The sequence below is a fragment of the Penicillium longicatenatum genome (assembly GCF_028827895.1).
Source record: "Penicillium longicatenatum strain IBT 33135 chromosome Unknown contig_7_segment0_segment0, whole genome shotgun sequence".
Classification (NCBI taxonomy): Eukaryota; Fungi; Ascomycota; class Eurotiomycetes; order Eurotiales; family Aspergillaceae; genus Penicillium; species Penicillium longicatenatum.
Window position 1 is genome coordinate 2,454,351 of NW_026643124.1, and position 17,941 is coordinate 2,472,291.

The following is a 17,941-nucleotide window of genomic DNA, read 5'->3' on the forward strand; positions in this document are numbered from 1 at the left end:
GAATGATACTTCAATTTCCTATATTTCAACGCTCATTTTCGTATTCACTAGAATGATGAGAAAGTTACTAAAAGGATAAAGCTGTACTGAGATACGAATGCCAAAGCTCCACTGTGGAGGAAAGGAAATTTTAGCTGGAGAGGCGAACAATAATTGGAAATATAACCCCCATCTGGCCCAAAGAATCCCAGAACCTTCTGGACGGGGGTCTGAGCCCCAATGGCCCCAAATGCGCCGCCACCTTCCGACTCATCCGGCTTGATTGCCTTACCATCTGCAGATCAGATCTGCCGTTGCTATCAAATTTCACATGAAAAATTGTGTGCTCGATGCACTACTGGATTGATAACAATATCACCTATCTCTTTCACATGGGATGCGCCCATGGCATGACGGCACGCCGATTTCAAATTCGGGAATCCGCCCGTAACAAATGCGGGTCGGACGGGATCTTGAGATTATAATTGACATGGTGGCGACTGAGGCTTACCGCTAGTCCTCAGCTCAAAGCCGTGTTTCCAATGGTGGCTTTCCGTCAAGTCAGCCCCCAAAAGCTACTGCCCCCGAAGGCTTGCACAAGGCGAGTCTAAGCCAAGTTCAATCTCTTTTCTCCAGGAAATGATCTCGGAATTGCCGACCCTAAACGGATTATACCCCGGTCTTTGGGGTTTGGATGCGGTTTCCCATGAGAGAATTGGTATGGCCCCTTGTCTCTTGGGTTATTGAGCAGGGCGGGACGGTTCTATCTATCACGTCCCGTCTGCGATAACCCTGATTGGAATAAACTCTCTCAAATCATTCCTATCTTGTGGGTCTAAGGAGCACGAGGTCTGAGGGTTGGGCCGATATTTGCCGGTTCCTTTCTTGGAAATATTGTGTAAGGCAGTGTGAGATTGTGGAAGTCTGGGAAATTAGGAGATTTTACTCAGAGCCTCTCTTTCGGATATGCCAGAGAACATACTTACAACTAAGCAGCGAGACTTAATACCTTTGGTTGCACGGTAAGGATATCCCAGGCCTTTAGATTATTGGCAGACATGTGTCTTAGGAGATGAAACGCTCGATTTATACCATTTACCAAGAAGGTACGCATATTCCCTTCAACTGCTTTTTCATTTGCAGCCTTAGAAGAAAGCTAACTCTTAGAAGCCTCGACAGTGATGCCGCATTACCATACTAAGATTATATACAAAGATCTTGATAATCCCAAACCCCTATACTCGAAAGGTCTTGACAATGAGTTGCAGGAATTGGATCCCGGGATATCAGAGGCACTGTGCAACTTCGGGAGCAATTTTGCGCGATACCCATTCATCCTAGGCTGATAATCCAAAATTATGTCATTTTCTCCAGGGCTGTCTACCGCGTTATATTATGTTGTGTTTCCATTGAGTCCATTGGTTGACTTCACAAGACATGGCTTCGTGAAGCCTGTTCATTGTCATTCAAATTTGGCGAAAGCCTTGGAAGCCACTTCATTCAAACCTGTGATAGGTGGCCCTGATTCCAAGTTTGTTGGGGAACTTTACTCCTAGCTTACTGTGGGTTGGCTTTCGGGACATATACTTTGCTGACTGGGCATTCAACCTTTACTTACTGCTCTTTCCCTGCTGGTGTAGACTTGAGGTCTCTTCTCTGCCACTCTCTTGCACCACCTAGCAATATTTTTCTCATGGTATTGGGGAAATCACTTCTGCGATTTCCATGTTTTCCAGCTCATAGAATCACAAAGTATATATGTACAGCAGGACTAGCCTTCCTGTTGGCAGTAAATTTCATTACCTCGCCAGCATTGTTGTCGTTTTTCAGGGCCCGAACAGCTTCATTGTCAGATCTACAAAACCCATGTTACCCACTTACATTCCCGGGGCTTGTTGCTCTATTTCTCTTAACACAACTCTCGACGCGATGCTGAGATTTGATGCCGCCAACTCATCTCACACTTCTGATCTGCAGGCCCCTCATTTTACCCCGACCTATGTCCCGTCCCCTTAACTCTATCTACTATTTGGAAATCAGCTCCGGCACACTTCTCATTAGAAGACAATTAGCTGATCCGATAGTCACTCTAAAACTGATGAGTGGTGCGATCTTGCAAGATTTGTGGGCTTCCCGTGCTCTACTCAAATTGACAACGCCTCTGAATCTTGGGTCATTCTCGCTGTAACTTTTCTCCATGAACAGCCCGGGTGGTCTAGTGGTATGATTCGCGCTTAGGGCAGCAACTCTAAGCACTCCTGCGCGAGGTCCCGTGTTCGATCCACGGCTCGGGCCTGTTACATTTTTTGCCTTGTTTTTTTTTCGGGGCCGGGGGGCTCGATTTTTCTGCTGTGCCTTTCCTTTCAAGCGGATAGTGGGGAGAAAGTGGAGCACCAGGGCATGCGGGCCTGTCCTAATTGAACTTTCTTCAACATCCTGTACTCTTGTATTCACACTTATGCACATAAAGACTTCATAGCTCATACGTCCGTATAATCTTGAGGGATTTGAGGGATTTTCTGGTGCTAAGCGCCGAAACCCTGAGCCTGAAGGTGTATGAGCCACAGTGATGGCGGTACATATCCCATTATGTATATATACTATGAATAAAAAAAAAAATAGAAATAAGAAACCATATCAACCATTGAAAAGTTTTGAATATATACCATTTGTTTCAAGGGTCATGGGTAGCCAGTGGCTTTTGAGTAATCCGCATAGTATGGAGTCATTATGTATAGAAAACACAATGCCCAGGCAGGTATCATCAGAGACTTACCAAACTGCTATAGATAATTAAGGGTGATAAAGGATTACTAGGTGTGCGTGCGCAGCTGTGTCAGCCATTTAAAATTTCGCAATCGAGTTTCTTAATGCGTGTAGGTGAAGAGTGAAACCCCGAATTGAGTTTGGTTGACAGAATGGAGGATATATATGTATGTAACCTTGCACGGGCAATTTGATGTGAAGGTAACTTAAAGAGGCCGCAGAAGTCAAATATGTCCATTTAGGGTTCGAAGTATATTTGAAACAGTCAGCCGTTTCAAGGCTACCGGGCCGTTGGGCCTGAGAACATGTTCAGCATCCAAGATTGTACATGTGACCACGTCAATCGAGATAAGAACCGGTGACCTCGGGGACCCTGAAAAGCTTGGAACGCTGTCTCAGAGGTCTGGGGTGAGTTGTTGCAATAAGGTAAAAAGACGCGCGGCTCTGGCCTATGTCCGCGTGTCAAAATAGCCGATGCCTATGAATGGAATTCGCAGCCGATACGGTTCTAAGGTTCGCGAATACGAACGTATGCTGTCTCTCCACGTCGATCATACTCAAACGGTGTAGGATCATCGGTTTTAATTGAAGTTTGTCGAATACTTTTGTCGAGGCCAGATTCACCAGCGCACGAAATACATTGCGCACTGACAGGGTCGAAGTTTCTACTTTGTTTGGATCCGAGACATTCCAAGGTTTCATATCGTTATATTCAAAATCACCCGGGCCTAGAACTAGGTTTCAATGCCGGACTAGGCAATTTTACCCCAGAGTGTGCCAAGTTCCAAGTTGACTAAGGAGCACAATTAGCCACTCGTAAAAGGATTCTCTTATCTCCGCCCGTGAACATTGAATCTTCATGTGAATCGGCCCATGAACGCCAAAATTGCCACGCCGAAAAAAGGAGTAACCTGGAAATCAATTGCAAGAAATTTGAGGCCGACGCAGGCCATATTTAAACAATCAAGTTAAAAATACTAGAATTCAAGATTCTTCAAGCGCCTATCTCGTTGAATGGGCCGTTATCGGGGGACTTTGATTAGCGTTCAACCGAACCACAACTCGCCTATCAGCGCGTGGTTCACAAGTTGCCGCCATCTCAAGCCCCCACAATATCAAGTTCAGGGACCAATAACGCTTGAGTTAAATCTACCATGGGGCTGACTTTCTCCACCTCGTACCTTTTCTTTCGCCTCTTATCTCTCTTCCAATTTTTGAATTCCTTTCCCTCGATCTCTACTACCCTGGGGCACATCAATCCCCTCATATACATATGTATATGTCCAGGTGATTGCCCTCTAATCTTTCATAATATCTCAACCTTTCTTCCTTTGGTGCCATTCAGGCTCCAGTCATGTTTCTTTTGTAAATCTGCTCTCCTGAGCACTCCGAACCCCCCGCACACGACCACACCAATTCGAATATGCCCTCATGTCGAGTATCATTCCTGGTAGCAACTCTGCCCTCGCCGGTCGATCGGCTACGGATGGTTCTGCTGAGCATATCGCCGTAGCCGTCTTGATCGGCATCGCCTGGTACAACGCTTTAGAACTCATCGTCCTCTGCTTCACAACCTTCAAGCGATATGGAGGCCTCTACTTTTGGTGTCTGCTCATCGCATCGTTCAGCATCATTCCTTTCGGTCTCGGATACCTTCTCATCATCTATGATATTTACGACAATTGTTTCCCTGTAGCCATGGAACTCATCGCTTGGGTTGGCATGGTGACCGGCCAGTCGCTGGTCCTCTGGTCGCGATTACACCTTGTCGTCCAAAACCCCAAGATCCTGCGCGCAACTCTGGTCATGATCATCGTCGACGCGATCATCTTCCACGTCCCCGGCTCTGTCCTCGAACTCGGTAGCCATACCAGCAAAGCCGCCCTCTTCATCCATGGCTTCGATATTTTTGAGCGCATCCAGCTCATAGGCTTCTCCGTCCAAGAAGTCATCCTCTCGGCTATCTACTCACTTGAAGCCGTCCGACTCCTCAAACTCCGTCCCCGCGGCCACTATCGTGGCATCCTTGTCCAACTCCTCGTCGTCAATCTCGCCATGGTCCTCATGGATGCATCTGTTATCGCCGTCCAATATACCGGCATGTCAGATATCCAGTTCACCCTGAAAGCAATGGTTTACAGCGTCAAGCTCAAGCTGGAATACGCCATCCTGAATAAACTGGTCGTCTTTGCAGAAAAAATGAGCAGCAACTCAAATCCTACCGACCTATCGGATTTCGTGGATCTTTCTTTCCGCCCGAATCAGCCGCCCGCGGATAGCGACAGCCAGGCGCGTATCATCAAAGACCTGGATCAGAACGCCGCGATCCAGGGCATTCGTGCGCCGTCGAAACAATCTTCGCATGATCCGCCCAGCTCTACAGGGACATTTAACTCAACAATATCCAGAGCTAGGATTGAAAGGGACGAATGCTTGGCTTGATGAATAAACGAAATTGTATATAATATAGAATAATTGTCGGGAATATCTTGTATATATCTATTCCCAATCTATACCTGCACAGGCTTACACATTCAATTGCTCCCGTTGAGTCACTCATAACACTGCCGCAAACAATTGAGGGGAAATAGCCCTGCACGTTCCCCTCACCGTCGGAGGCCGCCGAGCCTATCGAGACCGGTAACATACATATACCGACCCATGAATAGCAGCCATCTATCCTGGGGGAGATTGTCTTACGGTGACCAGGCAAACATGGACAACCCAGCAATGACCCCCTTAACGCCATCCCAACTCCAAGCATGCGCATCAAAATGCCTATCCCTCCAAAGTGAAGCCCAAGATCTCCACTCCAAACGCCCCTTCGCAGCTCTCCTCCTCAGCCCAGATAACTCAACAATCCTTATGACCTCCAACTCCCTCTCCCATGTGCGACACGCAGAAAGCGAACTCGCGCGCAACGCAGCCGATAACTATGACTGGGACTACCTGTCCCGCTGTACACTGGTCTCGACCTGGGAACCATGCGCAATGTGTAGTGGAACAATCTACTGGGCGCATATCGGGCGGCTGATCTACCTTGCGTCGGAGAAGGCGTTGCGGAGTGTTATCGGCGTTGGGAACGAGCAAAATCTTACGATGGATTTACCTTGTCGGGAGGTGTTCGAGAAGGGGCAATTTGGTGTGGAGGTCATTGGACCTGTTGCTGAAGGGGGATGGGAGGAAAGGGTTGTGGAGGATAGTAGGCGGTATTGGGATCGTACATAGCACCTTGAACCCCTCGGTAGGAGTTCAGGCTCAGATTGAGTTGATTTGGGTTTGGGTTTCACATGTTCTGGGGATTAAGAAATTGTACAGTATCCACGACGGCGGATGGATGACTACAGTTATGGACCTCATATCGAATCAAGTGCTGCGAAGACTTATAGAGCGGAGCCTCTGAAACAATAAGCGACTACAATTCTCCACATGAGGTATCCATCAACACTATTACTGTGGGCCACGTATGTCATCGATAATAAGTTCCCATGGACGTTAAGTTGGAAAGGGGTGAATCAAGGGAAAATCGATGGGCGAACGCCAGGTTACATCACACTTGAAGGTCAAAAACTCTGATTTCCCACAAGGATCGTGATTCAGTCCACAGTGGAGCACAGGCTTTCTTTTTCATTTCCGTGTGGAAAATTTGTCAATCTGAGCTCTGAAAGACGGCACCGCCACTTTGAGCCACTCTGAGCCACTTGCAGCCACGAGAGCAGGTCGATCCTTCCGTCTCCACCCAAGCCCTTCGAGCTAGGCTGTTACGCAAGCTTCAACACCGCTGTATGATCGCGTGCTGATCCAGACATGAGAATCAATAGTGTCATGCAATTTGGAAAGAAAAGCGGGTGGGGATTGATCGGTACCATTTACTTTGTAATAGTAACTGCATGATGCAGTACACGTCGCCCGTTTCCGATCAGTCAAAAGCAGATCTCGTCGGGTTGACGTCAAGCTGATGTGGGAGGGAAACAAAGTACGTAGACATATGGGCAGGTTGGTATCAAGGCCTGGATGATGACCCCACCCTGCAAAACCTGAGCGAAAGCCCGTGCCAAGGACAAAAAGCCCTGGAGAAGGACTGAGTAAGGGCGATCGAGCCTTGAAAACAGTGCAGATCGGTACGCTCGATGAGGTTCAACATGGAGCGCTAAGGGCGCACTAGTGCCGTTTTTGCCCACTCTGAGGGGCAAAACCGACGGAATCTAGCAGCCTGGGGCCCAACTCTGTAAACTGGGAGCTTTGCTTTCCGGCATGTCGGGTTTCGCTCTTCTTGACTACCTTAATCAAGCTTGGAGCTTCTATCACACAAGCTATAGCTATACATTATATTAATTGATATGCAAAGCCCAAAACAGACACTCTCCCTGGGCAATTGGCAGAAAAAGCCATTGGAGGGAATGTGAGCCCGTTGTGGCACAACACAACCATGACGTCACAATTTGGTTGCGTATTGAAGTTGACAATCGGTTCCTACGTAGCAGACGATCTCCTTTTCCCTCTTTTTTTCTTTTCTAGGACTTGAAATTTTATTAAATATAGTCCATCCCTTAAAACTGATTTTTTTTCCTTTTCCCCCATAACAATACCCTCAACATTCCAGTGATACCCCCTTGTTTTAGTATAATTGCTAATCTCCCTTGTATGTCTTGTTTGTTCCCATTGCAAGCGCCCACTAATGAGCGTTAGAATTTATCCTCTTTCAAATCCCCGAGTCCATTAAATATTACGGGATTTTCATCATGACTCCTGCCGTGAACCGTCCCACCGATACCAAGCAGAAGGAGCAGGTAAGAAGAGGCATCACAAGGTGATCAGAGAACCCTACTGATGATATTCCTTTAGGACATCAACTCCAAGCTCCAACTGTTTGGAATCTACCATGGTGAGTCATTCACTCTTGGTGAAATTCAACAAGTCACTAACCTAAGCTTCCACAGCCTTCAAGAACAGCAAGCTGCCCTCTGTTAGTGATAACCGCATCCGGCGAACTGAAAACTGGACGCGCATACTAAACTCTACTCTCTCCCACAGAACAAGCAGTGCGATGTCGCCTTGAACAGTGCCCTTGCCTCCAAGGCCCTCTCATCACCACCGGCGGACCTTTCTGACGATGGCAAAGTCCTCATCCAGGACTTGCGCAATGTCATTGAGCAGGCCAAGCTGATGCTGCTCACTAAGAACGAGGGCGAGCTTCTACAGGATTTTATCTGGCAGGCTCAGCAGATCACCGCTGGCGATGCCAAGGCCCCCAATATGCCTGTCTCCAAGGAGGCTGGCAAGCAAGATGGCGAGAAGACCCTGCAGGGTCTCAAGACTCTGGGAACGCTCTTGATCACAAACGGAGAGTTCCGAAAGATTCGTGAGTATTACCACGGGGATGTCAGGGTGCTGCGCTAACGTTGCTTAGTGAGTGACGCAACTGTTTTGCTGCGCGATATCGCCGCCGATGCTTCCCAGAAAGCTGCCAACCAAGTGCGCCCATCTGAGGACCAGCTTGCCCAGATCGATACCCCGGCTGAGGAGAACGTATGGCACGAGAAGCCCAACGTCTCCAAGGATGACCTGAAGAACCGCTTCAAGAAAAACAAGGATGTGAGTTATTATATACCACTTAATTTTTGTCGAAATGATACTAACATTATACTAGGACAAGGCAAGTCTTGCCTCTGCTTCCAATGCTCAGTACGAAGGCGGCGATGCCGCATCTGAGACCCCCTCGGAGATGAATCGTACCAAGAAGTATGCCAACAAGACCAAGGAATACCTCGCGGAGAAAATCCCCAAGGAGCGTCGGGAGCAGACCATCTGGCGCTTGAAGAAGATGGTCATTGAGGTTCAAGGCCATGCCGATTGTACGTACTCGTATTGCTCCTATGGAACGCAACGCTAACAAATTTCAGACCAGCAAGCTATTGAAACCCTGCTTGACATGGCTGAGAAGTACGCTGGTCACACCAAGCAGGCCGGTACTCACAGTAGCGGTGCCGTTAAGGACATCCGCTCCACTGACAGCGTGCAGACTGTTGAGCAAAACTTGCGTGTGAGTATTGATGCAATGAAGAAACAAGTGCATTGCTGACTCTAGTAGACTCTCATCGAGCGCTTTGCCAACAACACCTCCCTGTCTGACTTCTTCGAGTCTCTGGACAACATCTACCGTGATGCTGACAAGGACCCCGAGCTGCGTGGTTGGTTCAAGAACGTTGACACCTATATCCGCAAGTGCCTGCGCGAGCAGGGCTTCATTCTGGAGGATGAGGCTACCAAGCAGTGGAACGAGCTGTACGAGAAGGGTCGCTACTTGATCCGTGAGCGCTACCGCACCCACAGTGACCGCATCATCGACGAGATTAAGTTCCTCGCCGAGCAGTTCGATAAGGACCCCCGCAACAAGGCTCTGGCTGAGTCTGTTCAGACTCTCTTCAAGGACCTGGGTCGCGATTCAGGTGGCAAGGTTGTCTTCAAGAAGCACCTGCTCACCGATCTTCGTGACATCATCCTGCCCGGCATCTTCGAGAACGTCCGCTACGTTCCCATTCCTCGTATCGAGGTGTCTGACCCTATGGTCGACGTTGTGATCGAGAATCTTGTCATCGAGAGCGACAACCTCATGCCTAATGTGGTTGAGTTTGGCAGCGACAACTACTTCCGCTGGGGTCGTAAGAAGATCTCCAACAAGCGCGACAACAAGATCATGATCGCCGCCTCTGGTATCCAGGCCGACCTGCGTGATGTCAGCTACCACATTAAGAAGAAGCAGGGCTTCCCTTCCATTACCGACACCGGTATCATGGATCTTCTGCTCAGCGGTGAAGGCTTTGGCTTCAAGATTGCCGCCTCCACCGTCAACAAGGGTGACAAGCAGCACATCGTCAAGCTTGATAAGGTCTCCGTCAACATTAAGAACCTCGACATCAAGCTCAAGAAGTCCAAGCACAAGGTTCTCTTCTCCACCTTCAAGCCTATGCTCTTCCGTGTCGTCCGCCCCGCTCTGGAGAAGGTCGTCGAGGCCCAGATCCGCGAAGCTTTCAACAAGGGCGATGCATGGGCCAACGAGATCTCCATCGAAGCCAGAAAGGCCGCTGATGCCGCTCGCGAGGACCCCGAGAATGCTCCCAGCATGTTGTCGCGCTACGCCGACGCCATCCGCGCCCGTGGCCAGGCCAAGGCTAAGGAAGCCGAAGCTGTCGCCAAGCGCGACACCAAGGTCCAGACCGTCATGACCCTGCACGACTCTATCTTCCCCGAGATCCAGCTTCCTGGTGGCGTCTCCACCAAGGCCACCGAGTACGCCGACCTGGCCGCGAAGGGCGAGCGCTGGGAGTCCCCCATCTTCAGCATTGGCAGTGCCTCCGAGTCCTCCAACGTTCCCTCCGCCGGTCAAGTCACCCGCAAGCCCCACACCACCGCCGATGACGTCGCCGGTGGTGGTGTTGCTGGTGGTGTTGCTGGTGCCGTCGCCGGTGGTGCTGCCGGTAACGCCGCCGCAGCAGGTGCCTCAAGCTCTGCTGCTAATGCTGCCAGCGGTACTAAGGTCGATGGTTACCCTTCTCGTGGCTTCTCCGATGAAGTCGACCAGGCCTTCGTCAATGGAAAGGGCGTTAGTGATATGAAGTCTACCAACGTCCCCACCCAGGTGACCAACGGCTCGGCTGTCAGCTACTAAACTTGCCACGAAGAGCAATGGCGTCCATCTTTGTTCCGTTCCATAATATTCCCATCGGATCGATGAATACCGTGCCCATTGTGTCGTTTACCTCCCTTTTGTGTCTTTTTGATTTCCGTGCTTTGTTATGATTTCCCCCTTGTGCATTATCGTTCTGCTTTTTGTATGAGTACGGATTTTGTCTGGTGGTTGCTTAATACATACCTATAACGCGCCGCTGTTTGCAATCAATATTTACCTTGGTTTTGTACTCCCAATTTTTGATCATCTAAATTGTAGTTTCAGTAGCCTTTTTAGTCATACCAGATTTCAACCTTATACGATGTTAGACCCGACGGCATGGTAGCTTGTGGGCCGGCGGGTTCGCTCCACTCGCTCTAAGCCACAGTGATCCATTATTAGGGCTATATTCTATTCGGGGGATGGGACTGATGACTGAATGCAAAATAACGGGTTGGCAAAAGACATCTACATCTATTGGACAATGTCACATTTATGAAGACAGCTTTGTCTTTATAGAGGGTTTTTGTTTAATTGAACGCATCGCGCTCACCCTAGCGATGATGATTTGCAGTGTTGCAATGTTATAGCTTTGACGCTACGACATTGCATTCACTCCGGCAAATGCGCGTTTAAGAAAAAGTGGCGCGTCAATACTGGCTATGCAGATATCCACACTACCCCAGTATAATCTCTTATGCTTAAGTGTTAATGGTCATTCATTGTCGTCTAATCTGATATAAAAACGCCTTCCGCTGTACAAGCAGAAGACAGCGTATATCTTCCGCGAAACCAAGCCAAATCAAAATCCTTTCTTTTCTTTTCCATTACCTTTTGGTGTCATATTCTATCCACCCCCGGGGCCGCCTGTACAAGACCAGATCTATATTCACGCAACCCGGATTTACATCTGCGCAAAGTATTTCTCCCAGCCCAGCTCCTGCAGCTTAGTACCCTTCTTCTCCATGTTCTCGGCCCGAGCCTCCTCAGCGTAAGCCTCAACCTTGCGCTGGATGGCGGGGTCGAAGGCACCGATGATACGGGCAGCGAGAAGAGCGGCGTTGATGCTGTTGTTGATGCCGACGGTTGCGACGGGAACACCTAAGATTAGTTAGCAAAGTTCAGATAATCAGAAAGATGGAACGGAAACATACCACGAGGCATTTGCACAATGCTGTACAAGCTGTCGACACCATCCAGGACGCTGCCCTTAACGGGCACACCGATGACAGGGAGAGCAGTGTGAGCAGCCGCCATACCGGGGAGATGAGCAGCACCACCAGCGGCGGCGATGATAACCTTGATACCGCGAGCGGCAGCCTCGGCAGAGTACTCGGCCATGTAGTTAGGGGTACGGTGAGCAGAGGTAATCTCGACATCGGGCACGAGGCCAAAATAGCTTTCAAGTAGCTTCAGTCCTGGGACTAGAGTCTTGAGATCACTGTCAGAGCCCATGACAACCGCAATCTGGGCAGCAGGCTTGCCGGGGCCGGAAGCCACAGCCTTGGTCTTGATATCAGTGCGTTGAGCGCGGATGTCGTCGACGACGTTGACGAGGGGCTGAATGATAGTCTCGGCCTCGTGCATCGATGCAGCGGTGACGGTGACGTGACCCATCTTGCGGCCGGGCTTAGCAGCACCCTTGCTGTAAAGGTGGATGCTGGCGTTGGGGATGGAGAGAGCGGCTTCGGCGGCCTTGAGGTGGGTGTCAGGTGCAGCACCACCGATGATGTTGAGCATGATAGAGGGCTGGCGGATCTCGAGGCTCTTGGGAGGAATCGGGAGATCCATGATGGCGCGGATGTGGGCTTCGAATTGTGACATGCCACAGCCTTCAATGGTGTAGTGGCCGGAGTTGTGGATACGGCTAGCAATCTCGCACAGCATCAGGCTGTTGTCCTCCAGGAGGAACATCTCCACACCAAAGGCTCCCTTGCCTTCGAATGCGGCGACGGCCTTCCTAGCCATGGCCTGTGCTTCCTCGTTGATCTTGTCGGATACGTTCCGGGCTGGTGCGTAGACCAGCTTGCATATTGAGTCCTCCTGCAAGGTCTCGACAGTGGGGTATGACAAAACTTCGTCCTTGGTCTTGATAACCATGACAGCCAATTCCTAAAGAAAAAGGAAGGTTAGATATCATTTTCGAGGTTTTGATTACGGCCGTAGGGTATGACTAACCATCTTGAAGTACGCCCACTTCTCCGCATACAACGGTCGGTCCTTAAGGGCTTCGAGAGCCTCAGGGATATCAGCCTTGGAGTTCACACGGAAGTTGCCTAGTAAGATATTAACTTCCTGCTCCAATTGCCAATCACAGACCAGTTCTTACCCCGTCCGTCATATGCCATCGTCTTCGACTTCAACATCAACGGGTAGCCAAGCTCTTCTCCAATCTTCGCCAATGCCTCAGGCGTATTCTCGACCAACTCGCGGTGATCGGCCATGGGAATTCCATATTTGCGCAGGTGTTCCTTCTGGTTGAATTTGTTTTGGATAGTCCGAATAGCCTGCCAGCTGGGCTCCACGCGGACGTCTGAGGCGACCTCCTCGAGGGCGTATGTGTCGACGTGCTCGATCTCGGCGGTGATGACATCGCAGGACTTGGCCAATTGACGGACAGCCTCGCGCTCCTTGAACGATCCGGTAACGTGGCCGTCGTGGAAGCTAATCTGCTTGGCCGGGGAATTGTCGGCGTCCAGGACATTGGCTTGGATGTTCAATCGGTTAGCGGCCTCGACGAGCATGCGGCCGAGCTGGCCACCGCCGAGAATTCCGACCTTGGGAGAGTTCCACATCGTGTTGTGGTGAGAGAATATGAACTGAGGTATTATATCTCAACTATGAGTAAGTAGATGAGTAAATTGCCCCTCCACCGAAAATTCGCGGAGGGGTCACCTGACCCTATCGATAAGATCGGATGATCGCCAATCAGAAGCACCCAGCCATCACCGCCCCTAGCCTGCAACTTGATCGACGCTGTCTTCGTTACTTGCACATGTCGACCATGTCTCTAGGTTAGTCCCCACTATGAAGCTCTGCGCCGCGCATATCAGGCTAATATATATTTCACAGACGAAGAAGCCCTCGAAGCAGTCGCCAATGGTGGCTCGATTGACTTGTATGTTTCAGGCTGAGACGCGAGATTGCGCAGGAGCACGCGATACTGATGCTCTGATCTAGACAGAAATGGGCTGGCATAGTGGCGCCGCTACTGGAGCGGCTAGAATACGTGTGTCTTCACCGCGCGATGTGCTTGATCATGGCGATAGCTCTAACATGTGCCTTAGATCGTCTATAATGTATTCCCAATGCCCAAGCTGCCGGGCGCCCTTAACTCACAGGCCTTCTCTCGACCACCGATCCCACCTAACGATGTCAATTCTACTCCACCAGAGAGCAGTAATAAGGAAAACGCAGCTCCGGGAGCTCCTCAGAGCCCGCCCCGCACCGAGGGACTGGCTAGCTCCTCCCCATCGACTGAGCGCGTGCCGAACTCACAGCCCCAGTCCTCTGCGCAGCAGGGAAACGACTCGTTACCGCCTCCCCTTGCACTCCTCCTGAGCTCCATCCGCTCTGCGATCCAGCTTTTCTTCGTGGAAAAACCCCCGCATACGATCCAGAGACTCGCGGAGCTCATCCTACGGCCGACCGCTCACTACAAGACATTGCCGGCTTATCTTCGCGCCGTTGACCGAGTCGTTTCTGTGACTAGCGGTGCTGATATTTTCCCATTCAACACCCCTGCCAATAGCGACCAGTCAAACGGACTACTGCATCCCACAAACAGCGCCGGGACATATCTCACTCCCGACTATGCCCATGGCTTGGGCAGTGACGAGTCACTGGGTGGAGCCCTCTTGACCCCAATCCCTTGGTTAAATACCGCGTCATTTGATGGTGGAGATTCTAGCGCCTTGGAAGCGGGTATGTTCAGAGTTATTATGTTCTTTCCATTCAACGCTCTTGTAGACGTCTTACTGATACCTTGATGCAGCGGAGGATGGACACCTCCAGCCCCAAGAGGCCGATATTGCGACAGCTACTGTCCCGGCACCCACAGTTGAGGGTGAAGAGGCAGCTACATCTGGGTCCCCACCTGCGGAGTCAGATGAAGTTCCTCATGCTCGCGGTCCATCGCTTCTTGGCGTGGAGGATATGGGCTTGCAGGATGGAAAGGGCGTCGAAATGAACCTGGAAGCCCAACAGGCGGCAGCTGCTGATGACGTCGCTGAAGGCAGTGGTACCCCGCAAGCCCAAGCGGATGGTGAATCTGCCCGGGCGGACAAGGACGGTGATATTGTTCTTGACGATACCAGCCTCAAAGAGGCATCCAAGACAGAAGACTCCCCGCAGACAGAGAAGTCCGAAACAGCTAGCAATGCCGTGCAGTCTGCTGAATCTAAGGAGTAAACCCTTGTGCACAATTGTTCAGTTTCTTATCTCCCATTTGGCCTTATGAGTAATGACCCAAACCATTTGATACTATATTGATTAGAAATGGATTATCTAACTAAACCACGTCAACCTTCTCTACACATGAATCCAGATAGAGTAGATACTATCTCAAGGTATCATATATCAAGTCATGAATGGCATAGACATGTCCGCATTCTAGTAGGCCCAGTCTAAGTCTTTGTCATAGTACTATATATGCCAGCTTCAAATTTCAGGAGAACCATCATCAATGAATCTTCCCAACAGCAGCTAGTACCTCATCAATCCCATGCTGATTCGGAGGCCTTTCCAGCCACAGTGTCTGTTGTGCAAGACAGACTCGAACCACAACATCCACCCCCGAAACAGACGTCCACCCTTGACGCTCCGCCAACGCATAAAGATATGTCCTGACGGACGGTGAATAACACATATCCAGCACAACCCCTTTTTGAGACTGCTTAATCGCCCGATCAATGGTAGACCGAACAAACTTCTCCTCCTGACTGTGCGGCTCGAAATCGGGAATCGTCCCAAGAACAAAGAATGGCTCAATCGTTACCGCAGCTCCGGGCATCACGTTCTCAATCACTATATCCGGGATTGAACGTCGAAACCAGTCGATCATTTCTTGCGCCTCGGATTCTAATCTATTAACCACGTATATCTTTGACGGGGTGAACCATTTCCATAATGCGTATATAGCACTTCTAGCTGCGCCCCCGGCTCCAGTAACTAACGCGACTTTGTTTTTAGCTTTCTCCCTGGCTTCGGGGTATTTCTCTAGAATTGCGTCTCGAACCCCGATACAGTCGGTGTTTGTGCCAATGATTTTGCGTTGTCCGGAATGATCTATGCGAACAAAGGTGGTATTGACAGAGCCCATTATGCAGGCTTCTTCGGTTATGTCGTCTAGGAGAGGTTGAAAAGATAGTTTATTTGGCATTGTGATCGAGGTGCCGATGCAGAATTTGTCACATATTGTTTCCTTGAAGACTTTTGGATCGGTTGTCTCGGCGAGATGGAAGGTCCAATTGGAAGGGAGTTGTTGGTACATTGTATTTTGGACGAGTGGAGAGAGGGAATGAGATATTGGTTTGCCGAATAGGTAGGTTTTCAAGGGAGTCGAGAGGGCATCTTGAAGTAGTGGGGATGTTCCGTAGGTATAAGAACGGTCGAGGGCGTCCATGGTGAGTTGAAGGAGGCTTGGAAACTTCTAGTGTTGGTACTGGGATGAGTTGAAGAGCAGGTGTAGATGCGGGGAAGTCTGGGGTTTATGAAGGGGCCAAGTGGGGTTGGGGTTGGTTCTGATATTTAGTCCTCATTGCTGTTCTAGGATATTGATATGTGAAAGTAAGAACCAGGTCTCCTTTATATCCACGGACATCGTCGATGCATATGCATGTCTATTTCGGATCCAACGAATATTCGTCACAGGCTTTCAGTAACTCTGCCCTCGTTCCGGGTTCCTATATCAAATCAGCAAACCAGTATATCACATTATGTCAGATCCCATACCTTTGGACTATGTCCGGCATCTGCAACCCAAATCAATTTTGAATTGGGTAAAGCCCGATGCAACTCCCAAGCCGTCTGTGGTGGACAAACCATGTCATAACGGCCCTGGATAATCGTCGCTGAGAGCCAAGTCAGTTCCGAACTGCAGATCCAAAACACGAAAACATTACGGACCAGGAATATGAGCAATTTTCTCCAAATTGTCCTTCCTCAAAATCTGCCCATCCTCCAACCAGAAATGGTGCACAGCATAATGGGCCTCCAAAAGCGCATGCTTCAAACTCCACACTTCATTCTCCAATCCCAAAAACGCATCCTCATCAACCCTCAAGGTCCCAATACTCAAGTCCCACCGATTCCATTCCCTTGCCGCAGCAGCCTTTGCACGCTCATCAGGCCCAGTAAGCCGCTTATAATAAGCCGCAACTGGATCCCCTCGCTCCTCAGGGGGAAGAAAGCCTACAAAGGCCTCCCAAGCTTCAGGGTAGATATTCGCAGCACCCAAGACCCCACGACTCCAGCTCACCTCCGCATCACGGGCTGTGAAGACCCCGCGCAGGAGGAGCGAGCCGACTCTATGTGGATAGGCTTCAGAGTAAAGAAGGGCAAGAGTTGAGCCCCAGGACCCTCCGAAGAGGAGGTGCCATTTTGGGATATTGAGATGAGTCCGTATGGATTCAATGTCAGTCACCAAGTCTGGTGTTGTGTTTTCACGGAGTTCTGTTAGCGGGGTTGATTGGCCTGTACCGCGTTGATCGAGGAGAACGACTCGGTAAATTGAGGGGTTGAAGTAGGCTGTGTTTGCTTTGGAGGTCTGGCCTCCTGGTCCCCCGTGGAGAAATAATACTGGGATGACATGTAAGAAAAATATCATACAAATGCACATAGTCACTGGGGTTGCTACCGGGTTTGCCATCTGGATTGCCATACTGTTCGTAGTGGAGGTGGTGGATGGTTCCAACAGCGAGAGTGCCCGTGTCAAATGGGTCAGAATGAGTATATCCGCTCATTATGAATCGATCTTTCAATCTGTGCTTCCTTGAAAACGGGTTGTTTATGGACACGGTGCACAAGGACTGGGTTGGCCCCATTGAGTCATACCGATACCGCGATAAGGGTTTCTAAGCTTGGACGGAAGAAGTGACTGCGATCCGCTTGTTTAACACTACTCCGTATACAATCAATGACTCACACCTTCACCTGGATAGAATTGATCAACTTCCGTACGCAATCTATCAACCGACTGGGTTTTCGAGCAGGTGAACAGGAAGATGAACGGGCATACGACTGTCGCATCCGTCAAGGACCGGCCTCATCTAGATCTTACTGAACGTTGAAGAGCACTGGCATTGACTGTACGAGAAACCACTACTAGCTGCTTTGAACAGGAGGGGTCAACATCGGTGTCGATTGTTTCGCAATTGCTTATGCCAGGCATCTGTTTGGGATCAACGGATGATTGATTTTCCGTAGGCTCTTGTATCGTGATTAGTGTTGGACATGTCAGACTGATCAGATGCCTGGACACACCATGCCTCCTCGTCGTTCTCATCAAAAGTCCCACACCGGCTGCAT

At 49.9% G+C, this 17,941-nt stretch overlaps 7 protein-coding genes across 7 annotated transcripts; 4 read left to right on the plus strand and 3 right to left on the minus strand.

Annotated features, from left to right (window-relative positions):
- Positions 1 to 4,176: 4,176 nt before the first annotated feature.
- On the plus strand, positions 4,177 to 5,187 carry N7484_011180 (uncharacterized protein; the record flags this gene model as incomplete). Its single annotated transcript, XM_057121567.1, has 1 exon — positions 4,177 to 5,187. One exon carries the CDS (start codon positions 4,177 to 4,179, stop codon positions 5,185 to 5,187), a length of 1,011 nt encoding a protein of 336 aa, XP_056967321.1.
- A 273-nt stretch (positions 5,188 to 5,460) lies between these two features.
- On the plus strand, positions 5,461 to 5,973 carry N7484_011181 (nucleoside deaminase; the record flags this gene model as incomplete). Its single annotated transcript, XM_057121568.1, has 1 exon — positions 5,461 to 5,973. One exon carries the CDS (start codon positions 5,461 to 5,463, stop codon positions 5,971 to 5,973), a length of 513 nt encoding a protein of 170 aa, XP_056967322.1.
- Positions 5,974 to 7,487: 1,514 nt separating this feature from the next.
- Positions 7,488 to 10,414, plus strand: N7484_011182 (uncharacterized protein; the record flags this gene model as incomplete). The annotated part of the gene is made up of 8 exons (XM_057121569.1): positions 7,488 to 7,535; positions 7,591 to 7,630; positions 7,686 to 7,711; positions 7,780 to 8,107; positions 8,156 to 8,340; positions 8,396 to 8,600; positions 8,649 to 8,788; positions 8,837 to 10,414. 8 exons carry the CDS (start codon positions 7,488 to 7,490, stop codon positions 10,412 to 10,414), a joined length of 2,550 nt encoding a protein of 849 aa, XP_056967323.1.
- Positions 10,415 to 11,318: 904 nt separating this feature from the next.
- Positions 11,319 to 13,209, minus strand: N7484_011183 (phosphoribosylaminoimidazole carboxylase ADE2; the record flags this gene model as incomplete). The annotated part of the gene is made up of 4 exons (XM_057121570.1): positions 11,319 to 11,515; positions 11,569 to 12,526; positions 12,593 to 12,690; positions 12,744 to 13,209. The coding sequence occupies 4 exons, from the start codon at positions 13,207 to 13,209 to the stop codon at positions 11,319 to 11,321; spliced, it is 1,719 nt and encodes a 572-aa protein (XP_056967324.1).
- A 209-nt stretch (positions 13,210 to 13,418) lies between these two features.
- On the plus strand, positions 13,419 to 14,824 carry N7484_011184 (uncharacterized protein; the record flags this gene model as incomplete). Its single annotated transcript, XM_057121571.1, has 5 exons — positions 13,419 to 13,428; positions 13,487 to 13,532; positions 13,595 to 13,643; positions 13,702 to 14,338; positions 14,409 to 14,824. 5 exons carry the CDS (start codon positions 13,419 to 13,421, stop codon positions 14,822 to 14,824), a joined length of 1,158 nt encoding a protein of 385 aa, XP_056967325.1.
- Positions 14,825 to 15,095: 271 nt separating this feature from the next.
- N7484_011185 (uncharacterized protein) lies at positions 15,096 to 16,037 on the minus strand (the record flags this gene model as incomplete). The annotated part of the gene is made up of 1 exon (XM_057121572.1): positions 15,096 to 16,037. One exon carries the CDS (start codon positions 16,035 to 16,037, stop codon positions 15,096 to 15,098), a length of 942 nt encoding a protein of 313 aa, XP_056967326.1.
- Positions 16,038 to 16,254: 217 nt separating this feature from the next.
- N7484_011186 (uncharacterized protein) lies at positions 16,255 to 17,376 on the minus strand (the record flags this gene model as incomplete). Its single annotated transcript, XM_057121573.1, has 4 exons — positions 16,255 to 16,317; positions 16,367 to 16,485; positions 16,541 to 17,212; positions 17,271 to 17,376. The coding sequence occupies 4 exons, from the start codon at positions 17,374 to 17,376 to the stop codon at positions 16,255 to 16,257; spliced, it is 960 nt and encodes a 319-aa protein (XP_056967327.1).
- Positions 17,377 to 17,941: the final 565 nt, after the last annotated feature.